The sequence below is a fragment of the Lepidochelys olivacea genome, assembly GCF_965140295.1.
Source record: "Lepidochelys olivacea isolate rLepOli2 genome assembly, chromosome: 5".
Lineage (NCBI taxonomy): Eukaryota > Metazoa > Chordata > Testudines > Cheloniidae > Lepidochelys > Lepidochelys olivacea.
This window is the reverse complement of record NC_140415.1, coordinates 14,006,763-14,025,877: the sequence shown is the minus strand read 5'-3', so window position 1 is coordinate 14,025,877 and position 19,115 is coordinate 14,006,763. Positions and strand designations below refer to the sequence as shown.

Here is a 19,115-nt window from a genome sequence, read left to right as displayed (position 1 = left end):
TCTCGTCCACTGTAATCCCCAGGTCCTTTTCTGCAGAACTGCTCCTTAACCACTCGGTCTCCAGCCTGTAGTGTGCATGGGATTCTTCCTTCCTAAGTGCAGGACTCTGCACTTATCCTTGTTGAACCTCATCAGATTTCTTTTGGCCCAATCCTCCAATTTGTCTAGGTCATTCTGGACCCTATCCCTACCCTCCAGCGTATCTACCTCTCCCCCCAGTTTAGTGTCATCTGCGAACTTGCTGAGGGTGCAATTAATCCCATCATCCAGATCATTAATAAAGATGTTGAACAAAACCGGCCGCAGAACCAACCCCTGGGGCACTCCGCTTGATACTGGCTGCCAGCTGGACATCGAGCCATTGATCACTACCCGTTGAACCCGACAATCTAGGCAGCTTTCTATCCACCTCATAGTCCATTCATCCAATCCATACTTCTTTAACTTGCTGGCAAGAATACTGTGGGAGACCGTATAAAAAAAGCTTTGCTAAAGTCAAGATATATCACATCCACCGAGCCAGTTATCTCATCATAGAAGGCAATCAGGTTGGTCAGGCATGACTTGACCTTGGTGAATCCATGTTCATAGAATCATAGAATATCAGGGTTGGAATGGACCTCAGGAGATCATCTAGTCCAACACCCTGCTCAAAGCAGGACCAATCCCCAATTTTTGCCCCAGATCCCTAAATGGCCCTCTCAAGGATTGAGCTCACAGCCATGGGTTTAGCAGGCCAATGCTCAAACCACTGAGCTATCCCTTCCCTTGACTGTTCCTAATCACCTTCTTCTCCTCCTTTAATAGCACTATTTTAAAGCACACTAGGGAAGCTTTAGTGTACACCAACATGGGTCTCCATGGGCCTATGAATGTGCAATACATTAGCGTGCGTTAGAAATCACACTCCTGTAGTCCACATTACTGCTCTCTGTAGACAAGCCTACAGACACAAGTAACCATTTCCAGTTCTTTTCCAGTGTTTACTGCATAAACAATTTTGTATTGGGGGTGTTTTAACAATGTTTATCAGTTAAAATGTGAAATCAGAAGCCCTAAATATAATGGACTAAATTCTGATCTCTATTACACTTGTTAACTCCCATTGATTTTAATATCTCACCAGGTGTACTGAACACAAATACATTAAATACGCTGATGGGCTCAAATACTACAGTAATGGTGAGGGATTTATAGATACCTACGACTACAGTAATCGAGAAAATAATAGGGCTGTCAATGTGTCTGACATACTCAGTATTAAAATAAAAATAAAGTTTTTTCTACATGAGGTTTTCCTCATACATACATTTGGCAAAATATTGAAAATTCTGCATATTCCAAAACCCCATTAACTTCAGTGGGGAAAAGGCTGTGAAACTTTCACAATATGTACTGTATTTTTTACTTTATTACTAATGCAGTCCAATAGGTGCGACTAGCTAAGTGACAATAACAGCTTTAGCTAGTGAAACACAGTTAAGATGTTATCTGCAGTACAAAATGGAACCATGGAACCTGGTTCTTCTCACACATATCCCAATTTAACTCCATTGACTTAAGTGCAGTTACTCCTGATTTATGTTGGTGTCAGTGAGAGGAGAATCAGGCCTCAGGTTTGTAACTGTGGCCCTGATCCTGCACCATATCCTGCATCAGGGCAAAGATCCACTTGCAAGGGTCCGACTGTAGGATCAGATCCCAGGTTAGAGAACAAGCATTTTGGACCAGGTTCCCTGACAGGACCGTACACCTCAGATGGACACTTTGCAGGCTGATTAGCTCTGGACTATAGAGTCTCTAAGCTTCACTGGCAAACCAGGTGTGGAAGAATCATGTCCCTTAACAAAGTGTAGATTTAAAGAAACAAAAAAGTGTTGGTTTTTTTAGAGTATCTTTCCATTGACTGAAATGGGCTTTGGATCAGGGCAGAAAAGTTACCACAAATGTGTAATAAATTCAGAGAGTCATAGAAAAATAGAAATGTAGGGCTGGAAGGGATCTCAAAGGGTCATCTAGTTCATCCTCCTGTGCTGAGGAAGGACCAAGTAAATTTAGAACATCCCTGACCGGTGTTTGTCTAACCTGTTCTTAAAAGCCTCCAATAATGGGGATTCCACAACCTTCTTTGGCAGCCTATTGCAGTACTTAACTATCCGTACAATTAGAAAAAAATTCCTAATATCTAACCTAGTAGTAGGAGCCTAACAGTAGGAGCATTGCCAGAAGATGGAGGGAAGTGATTATTCCCCTCTTTTCGGTACAGGTGAGGCCACACCTGGAGTATTGCGTCCAGTTTTGATCCCTCCACTACAGAAAGGATGTGAACAAATTGGAGAGAGTCCAGGGGAGGGCAATGAAAATTATTAGGGGGCTGGGGCACATGACTTATGAGGAGAGGCTGAGGGAACTGGGCTTATTTAGTCTGCAGAAGAGAAGAGTGAAAGGGGATTTGACAGCAGCCTTCAACTACCTGAAGGGGGGTTCCAAAGAGGATAGAGCACTCTTCCAACCCTAATCTTCTATGATTCTGTGAACATAACTCTCCCATGCTGCAGATTGTTCTGATTATTTCTAGTTCCACCTTCACAGACATGGAGAACAATTGATCACCACCATCTTCTTTATAACATCCTTTAACATTTTTGCACACTGTTATCAGGTCTTCTTTAGGTATTATATCACAAATTCCAAACCTTCCCGTATCTCTGAGACAACATTTTTACAAATATTTGCCTTCAAACTTGGTCACTATTTGTTATACACATATAATGTTCAGAGAAGGTGATTGTCATAAAAGTATTTGAGAAAGAAACAAACTCAAAAAGCTGAGAGCACAAATGGATTAAGAGGCCGATCTCACTTCCAATAAAGTCAACAAAAAGACTTCTTTTGCATTCAGTAGGCTTTGAATCAGGCCCTAGGAGAGGATTAGATAGCACAGGTGTGAGAAGATACTTCTTAAGGAGTAATTAATTCATAAAATGGATGCTATCAAAGGATCCAATCCTGAAAGGTGCTGAATGCCTCCTGAAAGGTGCTAACACCATCAACACCCTCACGCCCAATGCACTGTATTCTGTAAACTTATGACACTACAGAATAACAAATGAACGAGGGCAAAGCTAAAATTATGGAAAAATATCAGGACTTCAAAACACTTCTCCAGCCGGAGTGGTAAGCCTTTGACATTTGTAAAGTAGTCTCAAACTCTCCTTTATGATGATTGACTACACTCTTCAGATGGTACCACAGAAATCTACTGTGATGAAAGGTAACATTCCCATTGCGTCAAAAATACGTTTTCCTCTTTAATGCAAGCAACTCTGTCTGGTTTTCTTTTCAACCACAGTAATGTGATGATTCAAAGATAAGACTTGTGTGGTTGTTAAGTTGCCATAATGGATTTTAGAAAGATGAAAATCATATCAAATTTATGCAAGCTTTACAGCAGCTGTTCTGTGGAAATACATCTTAGTTATGGGGTAAAAATTTCAAGCCATAACTTGTATTCTTATTTTTAAAAAATCTATTTTTTTAGTACCGTACTTCACTGAGGATAGTATTTATTTATAAGTTGGGTTTCACAGGGATATTGCACAGGAAATGGTTCTTGTTGACAGTCGTTACTAGAAAAAACCTGCTTTTTATCTGTATTTCATATTTATCTGTATTTTTTATCTGTTGTTACCGGGAAGCTATAAGTTATAGCTGAATACAGAAGGCACTCCCATTCTAGACCACTTTATTCCAGCACCTGTAATTATATGAAAAATAGTAATGACCCTTTTGGCTGAAAGTTTTTCTGCCTAAAGTTGATTTTTTTTTTAAAAACTGGGAAGGTTGGCAAAATTCAGATTGGCTATTTTTTATTTACAGAAGCATGAGAAATGGCTATTTTTCATGCTTAAAAATATTCAGAAACTGTTGTTTTGTCTTGGACAACTAAAATTGCTTTGTTTTAAAATTTTAAACTTGCAGTTCCAAAAATTCTAGATGAAAAATAAAGAAGTTATATTTAAGGCCTCAGTCCTACAAACTTGCTTATGTTTACTCAATTGAGTAGTCCCATTGACTTCAATGAGATTGTTAATGCGTACAATTAAACACATCCAAAAGTGTTTGCAGGAGCAGGGCGGAAATTTGGAAAGATGTTAGGCCATGTGACTGGAAAAACCCATGCTTAAAATTAAGCATGGATTTAAATTCCATTGACTTCAACAGGAATGAAGCACATGCTTAATTGTTTTTCTGAATTGGGATTATTTATGATCCTGGGCTTTAACTGGCAAACATTTGTATTACTGGTTTCTTTCTGCAAGCCGTGCCTCGTCCCCCCCATTCCTCCCCTACAAATATGACAAATGTTCCATTGTTAACAAAAAGAATTTACAGAAAGGAAAAATTAATAATATATGATATTCTACACTTTTAGACAAATGGTGATCTCTTTGTTTTCAGTTCCATCTGGCAATCAATTAATATTAAATTAATATCATGATTATTTAAATCCACAAACCTATACCTTGGACTAAAGTGCTGTACCAAAGACGGAGGTGTTTCCCGGAAATAAAGCTGAGGGAACCGATAAATAGCCTTTGTGGCTGGCATACAGCTTGAAAATTCAGTAAGTATCTATTGACTATACCTGTACTGGCTCCATCACTGTAGTAACTGATCACTTCACAACCATTAATGGATGTATCCTCACAATGTATCTGTAAGACAGGGAGGTACTTGCCTCCATGATATAGAGATGCAAGTGACTTGCCCACGATCACATAGAGAATCTATGATGGCGAAAAGATTAGAACCCGTGCTGCCTGAGTCCCAGTCAAATATGTTAAGCACAAAACCACTATAGCTATCAAAGCAAAATGACTATAGCAACTATCAAAATGCAGTGATTATGCAAATCATTGCGCTCTGATTGGATAATAAAAGCTATCAACCACTCAGACTTAAGGGGTTTGCATACTGTATGATTATTGAGAAATAAAAGTAGTGTGATTATGCAAATCAGAACTCCTCAGCCAATAAGACTGAAGGATGCAAGAGAGAAAAATTTGTACATTTACACATCAATAACTATACAGTATCCCTGAGCACCAGTTAATATTATTTTTGTTATTTGTATTACAGTCGTGCCTAGAGGCCCCAATCTGTATAATATAAAATATAATTGTTTTATTTTGGAATCTATTAGAAATCTTGACTCCTGCGGACATTATATTTTGGATAGACAACAATGGGGATCTGAGTTGACTTTTTTATTTCCTACTAGTGCAAACATTTAAATAAACAAAAATTAAAATTAAATAAATAAACCCACAGATGTTATGCATCAAATTAAATATAAATAGCATAATTACAATATTTAGCATGTATATAGTGTTTAATATTTTCAAAGGACTTCAATAAAATTAATTGATTAATACATGAACACTAATTAACGCATTCTTTCTTTAACCAATTTAAGTGCACTCTAAGGCCCATTCTTGCATTCCTTGCACACCCAGAATTGCCACTGGCTACAACAGGATGTAAAAGGAATGCAGAATTTGTCCCCTGCTACCTTTATCCATGTCTCTAGAACATGAGGCCTCATCAGGATGGTGCTATGTGTCCAGCTTGCCCATAAGAACATAAGAACAGCAATGCTGGGTCAGAAAGGTTATCTAGCCCAGTATCCTGTCTTCCGATAGTGGCCAATATAGAGTGACCAGGCGTCCAGTTTTTGACTGTTACACCTGGTTGAAAAGGGTTCCTGGTGGCTCCGGTCAGCACCGCTGACTGGGCTGTTGACTGTCTAGTTGGTGGCGCTGTGCAGCAGGGCTGGCAGGCTCCCTGCTAGTCTTTGCGTCGCGTGGTTCCCAGGAAGCAGACGGCATGTCCCACCTCCAGCTCCTACGCATAGGGGCAGTCTGGGGGCGCCGCACGCTGCCGCTACCCGAAGCACTGTCCCCACAGCTGCCATTGGCCAGGAACCTGTGGACAGAGCAGCGCGCAGACCCACCTGGCCGCACCTCCGTGTAGGAGCCGGAGAGGGGACATGCCGCTGCTTCTGGGAGCTGCTTGAGGTAGCTTCCCTGACCCCCTCCTGGGCCCCAAATCCTGCCCTGATCCCCCTCCTGCCCTCCAAACCCCTCAATCCCAGCCTGCAACACCCTCCTGCACCCCAAACCCCTCATTCCCAGCTCCACCCCAGAGCCCGCACCCGCAGTCAGAGCCTTTACTCCCCCCCGCTGTGCCCCAACCTCCCTCCCCAACCCAGAGCCCCCTCCCACCCTCTGAATCCCACAGTCCCAGCCCGGAGCACCCTCCTGCACCCCAAATCCCTCATCCCCAGTCCCACCCCAGAGCCCACACCCCAGCCGGAGCCCTCATTACCCGCCCCCCCACACCCCAACCCCACCAGCCCTCTGAACCCTCAGTCCCAGCCCAGAGCACCCTCCTGCATCCCAAATCCCTCAGCTCCAGCCCCACCCCAGAAACTGCATCCCCAGCTAGAGCCCTCACACAGCCCTGTGCCCCAACCCCCTGCACCAGCCCTGATTCCCCTCCTGCACTCCAAACCCCTCAGCCCCAGCCTGGAGCCCCCTTCTGCACCCCAAATCCCTCATCCCTGCCCCCCTGATGGAGCCCTCATCCCCTCCCGCAACCCAACCCCCTGAGCCAGCCTGGTGAAAATGAGTGAGTGACTGAGGGTGGGGAGAGCGAGTGACAGAGGGAGGAGGGGATGGGGTGAGTGGGGCCGGGGCCACAGAGGAGGGATGGGGAGGGGCAGGGGGCGGGGCAAGGGTGTTTGGTTTTGTGCCAGTGGAAAGTTGGCAACCCTAGGCCAATGCCAGGTGCTTCAGAAGGAATGAACAGAACAGATAATCACCAACTGATCCACACCCTGTCACCCATTCCCAGCATCCAGCAAACAGAGGCTAGGGACACTTCAGAGAAGTGTCCCATGGGCTGCTTGCGGCCCAATCAGCATGCAACCATGGGCAGTGCATGAACCGCTGGCTGCGGAAAGCTAACCCCCCAGCCCTGCCCCTGCCACCTGAGGCCCCGCCCCTTCAGCCTGAGGACCTGCCGGAGCCCAGCTTCCCCCCCCCCCCCCACACCAGAGCTGTCCCCCCCACCGTGGCCACAGGCCCAGTCCTGCAGCTAGCCCCGCAGACCCAAAGGAGTGCCGGGAAGGCATGCGGCTTGTGGTCCCAACCTCCCCAGCCCAGCGGGCGGAGGGAGGCGGGAAGGCAGGCAGCGTGCGACCCCAGCCTCTCCAGCTCCGGAGCACAGGTTGCAGCGCGGGAGGCTGCTGCTGGACTCGGAGCTGGGAGAACTACTGGGAGCTGCAGCCACATGCAGGGAGTGTCATGGAAGGGGGCGGGGTCCCCTGGCTGTTTGGAGAGACAATGCCTCCCCCTGCTTATGCCACCCACCGCCTATGCACACAACTGTAGCCCATGTGACATCCTCAGGGCCAGACAAGTAGTATATATATTTTGTGGATGCGGTCCACAAAACACACACAGAGCTGCATATGAGGCACACAATGGTAACTAGATTGAGAACCACTGCTTCAGAGTATGGTTTTGCATCCCCTCCATCCCAGCTAATAGCCATTGACGGACCTATGCTCCATGAATTTACATAGTTTTTTTTTAAACCCTGTTATAGTTTTGGCCTTTACATCATCTGGCAAGGAGTTCCACAGGTTGACTCAACACAGGTTGTGTTGTGTGTGGAAATACTTCCCTTTGTTTGTTTTAAACCTGCTGCTTATTAATTTCTTTTGGTGACCCCTAGTTCTTGTGTTATGAGGAGTAAATAACACTTCCTTATTTACTGTTTCCACACCAGTCATGATTACATAGACCTCTATCATATCCCCCCTTAGTCGTCTCTTTTCCAAGCTGGAAAGTCCCAGTTTTACTAATCTCTCCTCATATGGAAGCTGTTCCATACCCCTAATAATTTTTGTTGCCCTTTTCTGATCCTTTTCCAGTTCCGATATACCGTTTTTGAGATGGGACAACCAGATATGCACACAGTATTCAAGATGTGGGTGTACTATGGATTTATATAGAAGCAATATATTATTTTCTGTCTTATTATCTATCCCTTTCCTAATGATTCCCAACATTCTGTTAGCACATTCGAGATTTTTAAGAGCAGGTTAGACAAACACCTGTCAGGGATGGTCTAGATAATACTTAGTCCTGCCATGCGTGCAGTGGACTGAACTAGATGACCTCTCGAGGTCCTTCAAGTCCTATGATTCTATGTCACAATGTTGGTATGTTGGTTAAATATATCTACTTACAGTGTATGTGAATCCTATATATGTAGCATGTGTTTTAATATTAAAATTATGAGAATTACTGACTCATGCATAACAGCTAAAAATGGCATATTTGTATGTAATCTTTGCAGAATTTGATTTTTAAAGAATTTCAACAGATATTGATGTTTATTTTTAAGCTTTTTATTTTATCAATTTAAATGCTCACAGTTGTGCAAAATTATAGGTTTTACGTTTTTTTAAAATGTTTATCCATTTAAATTTTCACAGTTATGGAGGGATGTCAGACAATGGCGGGGGGGTGTGTGTTAGAAAATAATTATTTAATGATAGTGGATGTTGAGATTCAAAACGTTAAAGCTTTAAAACCTGAAAACACAAACTGTCAACATCGCACATCAAAGTATACAAAGTAAATAGCCTTAAAACACGCGCGAACGCGTTCTCAGACAGCATTTTTCTTACTTTGCCAAGCTGTAAATTTTGATTAGTATGGGTGGAAACATTTTTTCATGGGCTTGTGTCTGCGGTGAAATTGACAGTCACCGACCCTGATCACATTTCTACGGACACTTGGGGAGAAAAGTAGGGGGGCTGCACCTTTTCATCCCACTGAAACAAGAGCGCTTTTAGCAGGGGAAGAATGGGATTTGCTGGGACACAGGGGCGGTCCCCCCGAAAGGGGTCTGCGGGCAGCTACGGTGCCGGCCGGGTACCGGAGCATTCCCATTGCAGTGGGCTACACCAGGGCGCCCCACGGGCTTCGCTGGGGTCACAGCGCGGGGAGCCCGACCGACCCAAGCCGGGACCCCACCCTGTGTGAAGGCGAGGAAACGCCGCCCTGTCAGACAGACGCGGCAAATCGCTGCCTCCCTGCCAGGAGGGCGCCAGGCTCGGTTCGTCCCTCCTCAGGCATAGCGGGGCCTCTCCCCCGGAGCAACGTGGGTTTACTCCTGCCCCGCAGGCGGGGGCTCAATCCGCGCCAGGCGGCCGGCGGCTCCCGCCCCTCAGCCCGGGGCGGCGCCGGCCCGCGGCCCCCGCCCCCCGCGCGCTCCCCGCCCAGCCCTGCCACGTCCCGGCCCCGCCCCGGCGGCGGGCTGAGCGCGCGGGGAGGCCGCGGCGGGGGCGGCGGCGGCGGCCATGGCCTTCACCCTGTACTCGCTGCTGCAGGCCGCGCTGCTTGTCGTCAACGCCATCGCCGTGCTGCACGAGGAGCGCTTCCTCCGCAACGGTGAGGGGCCCGCACCCCGGCTCGCGGAGAAACCCCCCCCCCGCCACCCGCCCCTTGGAGCGTGGGGTCAGAGCCGCCGCCCGTGTGGGGCCGGGAGGGGTCGCTGCCTGCCCCCGGTGCCGGCGGGCGCCTCCCTTGGGTTGCCGCTGGGGACCGCGCCCAGGCCCGGGCTGCACGGGGGGGGCCGGGCATCATTCCCTCCCCCAGCGGGCGCTCGGGCATCTCCGGGCCCTTCCGCCCCTAGCAGCAGCACCGGGCCGGGCCTTCTCCGGCCGTTGTTTAAGCGGGGTGAGGTGGCCGGACGGGTCCCGCCGGAGCTGGCGGTTCCCTTTCCCCGGGTCCTGCTGCCGGCGTCGGCCCGCGCTGCCCGCTAGCCAGGCGGGCCCGTCGGAGAGCGGGCAGGCGTTGGCCCGCGCGGAGGGGAGGGGAGGGCAGCGCTCGGCACTGGGGCTCGCCTGCGGGCGTGTCCGGGCTGGGAAATGCCGGTGTGTGTTACAGCGAGACACGCGGGGGGGGGGGGGGAGAGGTGGTGATCTCTCGTATTGGGCCGCTCTTTCTAGATTGCAGACTTACGGCTACGATCGTGGACTTCCAGAGAGCTCCCTGACACTGGGGCACCGCAGCAGCCCAGCCACCGCCGGCAGCGGGGGACCCCTCCCTAACGGAAAGCCCGCAGCTGACCCGCCACTGCTGCCAGTGCGGCCCCCCCCCCCAAGCTGCCATGGGTGGCAGGGCACCCTGGAACTGTCCGGCCGCCAGCGGTGGCGGTTGGATCCGGAGCTCTCCAGCCGCCGCGGATGGTGGGAGAGCCCTGCCCCTCGCCCCGGGTCCCCGGCGGCAGGGGGACCCAGGGATCTCCAGCCGCCATGGATGGCTGAGGGATGCTGGAGCTCCCCAGCTGCCACGGGTGGTGGGGCCCCTGCAGCTCCCAGCCCTGCAGGTGGTGGGGGATCTCCCCCCAGCTCCCACCAGTGGCATCAGAGGGAACTGGAGCTTGCCAGCAGCGGTAGTGGGGGGGACCCTGGCAGCTACTTAGGGGGATCTCCCTCCAGCTGCTCAGCCACTGGGCAGGGGTGGGGGCCACAGCTCCCCGCCACTGGGGCAGGGTGCTGGATCCTCCTCCCTCTCCATTTTGCCAGGGATGCTTTTAGTAAAAGTCACAGACAGGTCACGGCTTCCGTGAATTTTTATTTATTGCCCGTGACCTGTCCGTGACTTTTATTAAAAATATTCATGACAAAATCGTAGCTTTATGTATAATGCATTATAATGTGTGTTAACTAGTGCTGTGTCAGACTGGATCTAGCTCCCGGCACGTGTCTAGACTAAGAGAATAGGTCCATATTTAAAAGCATATTAGTTACCATGCTCTGAATCATTAGTGTAGACAGGGTTTAACGCCTTTAAAAATGTTAACTGGTCATGGTCAACTTTAGGGAAGGAATAACAGGTTTTTAAAAGGATCTGTTGCCCTACTCTAGATGGGGCTATGATGTAAACATGGCCTGCTGTGTTTAAAGTTGTCAGATGGTATACCTGTGACCAGCTAATACAATTTTAAACACAGCAGACCTTGTCTACACTGAATGCTAAATTACATATAAACCAGTGTTTTAAAAAAATAAGCCCTAGTTGTAAATCATGCTAAGGAAACCTCTAGTACAACTGGAAAACCTAAGACTGTAGTCCTCCTGGTTAAGGGATTTTATGCCCCCACACTCCCCAGTACTCAGTCTCCCTTGTTGAACAAAATATTACTGATAAATATTTTGACATCCTGTAATGTGTCACAGAGTGAAGTGTCATTAGAGGAGGTTTTGGAATTAATTGATAAACTTAAGAGTAACAAGTCAACGGGACCAGATGGCATTCACCCAAGAGTTCTGAAAGAACTCAAATGTGAAATAGCGGAACTATTAACTATGGTTTGTAACCTGTCCTTTAAATCAGCTACTGTACCTAATGACTGGAAGATAGCTAATGTAATGCCAATATTTAAAAAGGGCTCTAGAGGTGATCCCGGCAATTACAGATGGGTAAGTCTAACGTCAGTACCAGGCAAATTAGTTGAAACAATAGTAAATAATAAAATTGTCAGTCACATAGAAGAACATAAATTGTTGGGCAAAAGCCAACATGGTTTCTGTAAAGGGAAATCATGTCTTACTAATCTATTAGAGTTCTTTGAAGGGGTCAACAAACATGTGAACAAGGGGGATCCAGTGGACATAGTGTTCTTAGATTTCCAGAAAGCCTTTGACAAGGTCCCTCACCAAAGGCTCTTACGTAAATTAAGTTGTCATGGGATAAGAGGGAAGATCCTTTCATGGATTGAGAACTCGTTAAAAGACAGGGAACAAATTGTAGGAATAAATAGTAAATTTTCAGAATGGAGAGGGGTAACTAGTGGTGTTCTCCAAGGGTCAGTCCTAGGACCAATCCTATTCAATTTATTCATAAATGATCTGGAGAAAGGGGTAAACAGCGAGGTGGCAAAGTTTGCAGATGATACTAAACTGCTTAAGATAGTTAAGACCAAAGCAAACTGTGAAGAACTTCAAAAAGATCTCACAAAACTAAGTGATTGGGCAACAAAATGGCAAATGAAATTTAATGTGGATAAATGTAAAGTAATGCACATTGGGAAAAAATAACCCCAACTATACATACAATATGATGGGGGCTAATTTAGCTACAGCTAATCAGGAAAGAGATCTTGGAGTCATCGTGGATAGTTCTCTGAAGACTTCCACACAGTGTGCAGCGGCAGTCAGAAAAGCAAACAGGATGTTAGGAATAATTAAGAAAGGGATAGAGAATGAGATGGGGAATATCTTATTGCCCTTATATAAATCCACGGTACGCCCACATCTTGAGTACTGCGTACAGATGTGGTCTCCTCATCTCAAAAAAGATATACTGGCTAAAATGATTAGGGGTTTTGAACAGGTCCCATATGAGGAGAGATTAAAGAAGCTAGGACTTTTCAGCTTGGAAAAGAGGAGACTAAGGGGGTATATGATAGAGGGATATAAAATCATGAGTGGTGTGGAGAAAGTGAATAAGGAAAAGTTATTTACTTGTTCCCATAATATAAGAACTAGGGGCCACCAAATGAAATTAATGGGCCGCAGGCTTAAAACAAGTAAAAGGAAGTTCTTCATACAGCACACAGTCAAAGTGTAGGAACTCCTTGCCTGAGGAGGTTGTGAAGGCTAGGACTATAACAGGGTTTAAAAGAGAGCTAGATAAATTCATGGAGGTTAAGTCCATTAATGGCTATTAGCCAGGATGGGTAAGGAATGGTGTCCCTAGCCTCTGTTTGTCAGAGGGTGGAGATGGTTGGCAGGAGAGAGATCACTTGATCATTACCTGTTAGGTTCACTCCCTCTGGGGCACCTGGCATTGGCCACTGTCGGCAGACAGGATACTGGGCTGGATGGACCTTTGGTCTGGCCATTCTTATGTTCTTAATGTGAAAGCTTCAAATTAAGGCACACAAGCCATAAAACCATCATGATACCTTTTATAGATATTAAAGGGATTTAATATGAAAGGTCTGGGAGGCATCATGAATCTACACAACTTCAGATATATTACTACTTTGCATTTGGTCGTGTGATTGCCTCACATCATGCTCTTGTCTGAGTGGTGGAGAGTGGAATGTGTGCAGGAGTCTTTTAGCCATGTATGATTATGAATTGGTTTCTTCTATTAAATGGTCAGTAATATTGAAGTATCCAGCAAACTAGGTAGTTTTGTTCGACTCCAGGAGTGATTTGAAATTAAATGGTATATTTTTCTTAGATAAATTCTGAGATTCCTGAGGTGCTGGAATGTTGTGTGCAATAAACTTAGTTTATTTGATCTTCCAATTTCTCACCCAATCCAAAGGCCAGAGCCTCCATTCCTGCTATAGGTGAATTCCTATTGAAATCTGTGGGAGTTCTCTGTACAGGGGATTTATAGGATTGACACAATCCCTTGTAAGTATCTGGCAGCATTACAGGTTCTGTAAATAATATGAAATGTAGCCTTTGTACTTTCAAACTGTTCATGTATCCAAGCATGTGTTTCTTATCATGTATTTGGGATAATAAAAGTATGTAACCATTAGGAAGAATCCATTGTAAGTAGTTCCCAACCTTGGTGTGTTGGAGATGCACCTGGCACACACTGTGTGTGTGTTAGCATTGTTGTTTTTGTCGATTCTTTCTCCATCCCTCTTGTCTGTTCTCTCTGTTTCTTCTTGTCTCTCTTCTTTTATATTTATTTTTGCAATTTTGTGTTCATTTTTATTTTTGTTCCTAGTATCTTGCTCCCAGATCTGTCCTCAATTTCTCTGCCTCGTTCTCTCCTTTGCCTCTCTGTAAAACCCAGGTCTCTAAATTGCAACTTAGTATTGTAGTGTACTACACAAAAGAGCATCCATCCCAAGCTTTGAACACCCTTGACAAACTTTTACCATACATCTCATAAAATAAATAGACTCCAGAAATTTGTTGGGTATAGCATTTCCCTGTGATGGGCCAAACTGGGATTGTTGGTAAGTATGCTGGTGGCTTCCCTTCTCTGCTCTTCCCCAGTGGATTCATGCGGGGGACACAATTGGTTGGGGCCACTTTGTGCTGTGCTGGGATCAGGGAATAAGGATTCTGAGTAGGTTCGTGCTCAAAGAGAAGAATCTAGGCATAGCAATTTCCAGACTGGGTCAGACCAGTTGTCTGTCTAGTCCAGTATCCTGACTGTGACAGTGAACAGACCAGATTTGTGACCCTTATAAAGGAAGCCTCTTGTGAATAATTATGTAATAACCAGCCCCTAAAGGGAAAGTTTCTTCCAAACCCCCATCAGTGTTTGGTTTAGATCCTGAAGCATAAGGGGATTCCTTAGTAAGAAAAAAATCCTGTCCTTTCTAATTTAACTGTGGATCTTCTCATCTATATAGCTGTTTAATCCTTAAAAATAAATGAATAACTCTTGCTAAAACCTTGACCTTAAGGTTTTCTTGTGGCAATGGGTTCCACAGGCTGTGATGTGTATTTTTAAATCCTTTTATAAGTTTTAAATTTGTTGCCTGTTAATTGTATTCAGTCACCCCTTGTTTTTGTATTGCATGAAATGGTAAATCTGAACAACCAGTTTACTTTCTTTTTGCAGTTGATTATTTTGTGTACTTCGGAGGTGCCTCCTTTTATTTGTCTCCTCTCCAAACTAAAGAGACCCATTCTTTTCAAACTTCGTTCATAGGGAAAGTATTTCATACCTCAGTCATATGTCACATCTCTAAACCCTCTCTGTTTCTGCTGTATCTTTTTTCTTTGTGAGTGACTGATTCCAGGTCAGGGTATACCATTTATTTTATATAATAGTATTATTATAGTTTCACTATTTTTTTCTGTTGCATTCTTTGTATGTTCTAACACCTTCTTTGTTTTTTAAATACTACTGCATGTTGAGCAGGGGTTTTTATGATGCTATCCCCAATGATACACAGAACTTTTCCCTGAGTGGCTAGTTCATTTAGAATCCAGCAATATATAAGAGCAGTTCAAATTATTCCTTCCAATGGGCGCTGCCTTGCATTTGTCAACACTTAATTTAATCTGTCATTGTGCTATGCATATGTCTAACTCTGTTGAGTCCCTCATGGACATTTGTAGTCCTGACTAACTTAGCCTTGTCCTCTGAAAATTTGGCTGTCTCGCTCTTCACCCTTTTCTCCAGTTCATTAATAAATATATTAAAAAACACCTTGGGGTACAAATATTCCTCCTCTTTGTTTTCTGTCTCGTAGCCAGTTGAGTCCTTAATAGGACTTCATCACTCACCCCATGATTACTCAGTTTCCTCAACAGTCTCTTGTGAGGTTTATCAAAGGGTTTTTTTTTTTTTTTTTTAAGTCCAAATACATTGTTAATCAGTTCTCCTTTATCCACTTCTGACACGCTCTGTGAATTGACATAGGTTAAATAGGCACACTTTTCCTCTACTCATTTAGGTGTTTTATCATTCTCTTTTCACTCCTTATTTCAACTGATTTACTTGGTCCCAAAGTAAGGCTTACTGGTCTGAAATCTGATTTTATCATCGTGTTAGGACTTTACTAGTGGCTGAAAGTAATCTTTTTGCAAGATAGATCAATTTCTAAATTTTCTAATAATACAAGTGTGTGATTTTTTTCAATATGGTTTAACAATCTTTGTGTTATACAGTTGGCTGGGGAACAGATCAAGGGATTGGCGGATTCGGAGAAGAACCAGGAATTAAAGCACAGCTAATGAACCTTATTCGATCTGTGCGAACAGTCATGAGGGGTAAGATGAAAAGAACAGTTTAGTTAGGTACTTACTGTGTGTTATTCAGGTGCCTTGGCCTGGTTCATTAAAGAGGACTTTTGTCTCCTTAATACAGGCTTCATTTGAACCTTTTTCCATATTTACCATCAGACCTCACCCCCTGGCTATGGTTTTTACTCATTATTTTCCATCAGTTCTCTCCGATCCTCTCCCTAAGCTGCTTGGTGGAAAATGCATGGATTATCCTTCTGATTGACTCTTAAGAGGGAAGGTGCAGGTCACATGATTAATGGCCATGTGCGGCACCAAAGGCTTGATACAGCAGAATATATCCACTGCCTTCCAAGCCACGCAGGCTTGTAATGTTGGCTCTGCAGCAGACCATCCTATCCATATGTGTGCTCAGCCTATCATGAAAGCAATTTTCCCCCCTTTCCTGTACCCCAAAACACAAAAAATCCTACAGTTCTGTGATGGAAAGCTGTGCAACTGCCTCAGGGAAAGAAGAGTTTATGTAATTTTTTTACCTTCCATACTTCATAAACTGTGACCATCCAACCCCCCTTCATTGTGACAGCTGGAATTATTGTATCGCCATCCCCTGTATAAAATTAAACCTTAAAAAAGGGGTATGGTAGGAGGAGCCCCAATTACTCACCGACTGCAAGAGCTGATCCCACCATGAATTGGACTCTTCATTTCCTCCTCCTCCTCCGCTCTCTCCAATTCTCTTCTCACCTTCCTCAGATCTGCTTTGGAAATGGGGCTTTGGGAGTCAGGGGACCAATAGGCAACAAAAAGGGCTGTGTGAATGATTTAAACTCTTTCAATGACTTTTCAGTCATCAGGAAAACAAGCTGCCTGGCTGTTAGTGTCATGAGTTTTGCCTAAACAATGTATTTGGCAACAAGATGACATCAACTAGTTCCTAGAAAGAGGGCCTTTGTAGAATTCTGGGCTAGTAAGGAGATATTTACTTCTCCATATAGAAAGTAATCTATATCACTAGACAACAAAAGACCTGGAAACATTTTGTAGGCCAGCATCCACCGAGATTGTGTTCTGCATGATCACACAGGAATCTTGATATTCCAAAATAGTAGCAGCGAGAATTAGCAATTCATTACTGACCTGACTCTCGATTCTTACTTAAAGCATCATAATTCAGTTGATTCACATACAAAGTGTGAGTGGTGAGTGAAATCACAATAATTCCTAGCAGTCTTAAATGTAAGTGGGGCCTGGATGGTTCAAGAGAATGTTCAATGAAAATACAGGGCTCCTTCACTTCTAGTTTACTGATACATGTCTAATCCATGTTGATAGTAGCTAGAGGCTATCATCTGATGGCTGTTAGCATACGTTAAATACAGCTTGTACTTCTGCTTCCTATTTTGTTCTTTGTATCTTGGCTTGTTGGCCCCAGAACATTTCACAAACTCTGTTTGCATAACCAAATTAAATTTGAAAAAAGCAGTAACTAACTCCCTGTTTAATGGGTATTTTCCAGGCTCTCTGATTATATGCCATTCTGTGCCTGTCCAGTGTAAAAAGAGAATGTCCATAATTTTTTTTTTTTTCCACAGTGCCATTAATAGCCGTGAACTCGATTACAATTGTGTTGCTCTTGCTATTTGGTTGAAGACCATCTGTTGAAAATGAGTTTTTGGACATCTGAAGTGGAGAGGCCACCCACCACCACTATGAGTTTATTGGATCCAACATGGCTTAGCTGTCAAACTTGACATTCAATTTAAAATAATAAAGACACAATTTCTATTTATCTTATTTCTTAATGTTCACTTGCAGTTTCATTACACAAGATAACGTGATCAATGCAACAGTGCTGTAAATACATTGGACTGCAAAAAGTTTTACTGCTGATGGTGAATAGTGCCAACTGTTACAGTGTTGTAACTTATTGTAATGATTACAAAACAAATGTCTTGTGACTCAGGGTGAATTTCCTTCCAGTACACTTAGGTTTATTTTTATTTAAAAAATAAGTTGTAGAGTTTTCAGTTTCATAGTTATTAACACAGTATTATTAGAAAGCCACTTAATTTGACTATTAAGATGTTACAATTTCGGGAACAGATATTTTTTGGTGGCTGGAGGAGGGTGAAATCCTTGCTCTGTCGAAGACAAGAAGAGTTTGTCATGGCCAGGATTTCACTCATGGTATATATTTTCTCAAACCAATGACATTTAAGCTAATGGCAAACAAAGTGTTTTGAAAATATGTGCAATAGCTATGCAAAATCTAAACTGTATGTACCTAAGGCAAGGAAATGGAGTAACTGAGTGTTAAAATTTAGATTAGCAAGTGAAGTGCTCACTAGCATTTGTCATTGTTTTGTCAAGGACCTCTTAAAGTATTTGCTAACCATACGTGTAGTAAGTAGTATGTCTGCAGTGGTGATCTGTAGCAGTGTTTGTATTCTAAATGATTTTGGATAATATTGGAGGAAAATACTGCGCCCTTTTTTTCAAGTGCAGTTTAGTTTAAAAAAAACAACCCACACAACAGCAACAAACTTCAGACTCAGTTATGTTACATCTGGGTTGGTTTTTTTGTAAATACTGTCTTATTCAAAGTGAAACACTGCAGTCCTTACTCAGGCAAAATTCCTAATTCAGGATAGATCTTGCCTGGATTAAGACTGCAGGATCAGGCCCATTGTTATGTAGTAAGTTTAAATTCAAGAAGACTGATTCTTGTGTACCTTTTTAGAGAAGCCAAACTTCTGTATAGCTTTTCCCATTTGCTAGCATGTGACCCAAACTCTTTTAGCTTATTTTTAAACTGGGGAAGAAAAGAAGACTGGAAAAACCTGGCAATTATATTATTGTTTTAGAAGTGTTTATTTTTAGTTTACCACCTCTTCTTCTGTCATTGACTCGAGATAAAATGTTTTTATACAAGGATAAATCTGCAAAACAGCATGTTGAATGAGTTTGGTGATCTTCAGTTGCAGGATCTTACAGAAGCGGAGTTTATTTAGGAGAAAAAGGTTTTTTTTTTTTTTTTTTGGTTTTTAGTGAACATTTGTAAATAAATTTGAATTTCTAAACTTAAGCACTCTCTCTTTCATAACTCACTCTCCATAAAGTGGAAGGATCTCAAACTAACCTGTAGCCTGTTTTGGGTACTGGAAAAAAATATATATATATGCACTTGCTTCTACCACCATTGAAATATAGTTTCCTCTGTGTGAGGGCAGTAGTCAATCCAATGCCAGCCTGGTGCACAATGGTAGGGGAATATAATGTTTGGCCAGAGTGG

The 19,115-nt window shown here is 43.9% G+C and overlaps 1 protein-coding gene across 1 annotated transcript; it reads left to right on the top strand.

Annotated features, from left to right (window-relative positions):
• Nucleotides 1–9,364: 9,364 nt before the first annotated feature.
• Nucleotides 9,365–17,617, top strand: IER3IP1 (immediate early response 3 interacting protein 1). The gene is made up of 3 exons (XM_084627909.1): nucleotides 9,365–9,530; nucleotides 15,746–15,847; nucleotides 17,416–17,617. The coding sequence occupies exons 1-3, from the start codon at nucleotides 9,440–9,442 to the stop codon at nucleotides 17,469–17,471; spliced, it is 249 nt and encodes an 82-aa protein (XP_084484035.1). The 5' UTR covers nucleotides 9,365–9,439; the 3' UTR covers nucleotides 17,472–17,617.
• The last annotated feature ends 1,498 nt before the right edge of the window (nucleotides 17,618–19,115 follow it).

Excerpts from the sequence above, each read along its gene's own strand:
- IER3IP1 (XM_084627909.1), top strand. The coding sequence starts at position 9,440 with ATGGCCTTCACCCTGTACTCGCTGCTGCAGGCCGCGCTGCTTGTCGTC. Across the intron at positions 9,531-15,745 it reads GGAGCGCTTCCTCCGCAACG|TTGGCTGGGGAACAGATCAA; the intron begins GTGAGGGGCCCG and ends TGTGTTATACAG. Across the intron at positions 15,848-17,415 it reads TGTGCGAACAGTCATGAGGG|TGCCATTAATAGCCGTGAAC; the intron begins GTAAGATGAAAA and ends TTTTTTCCACAG.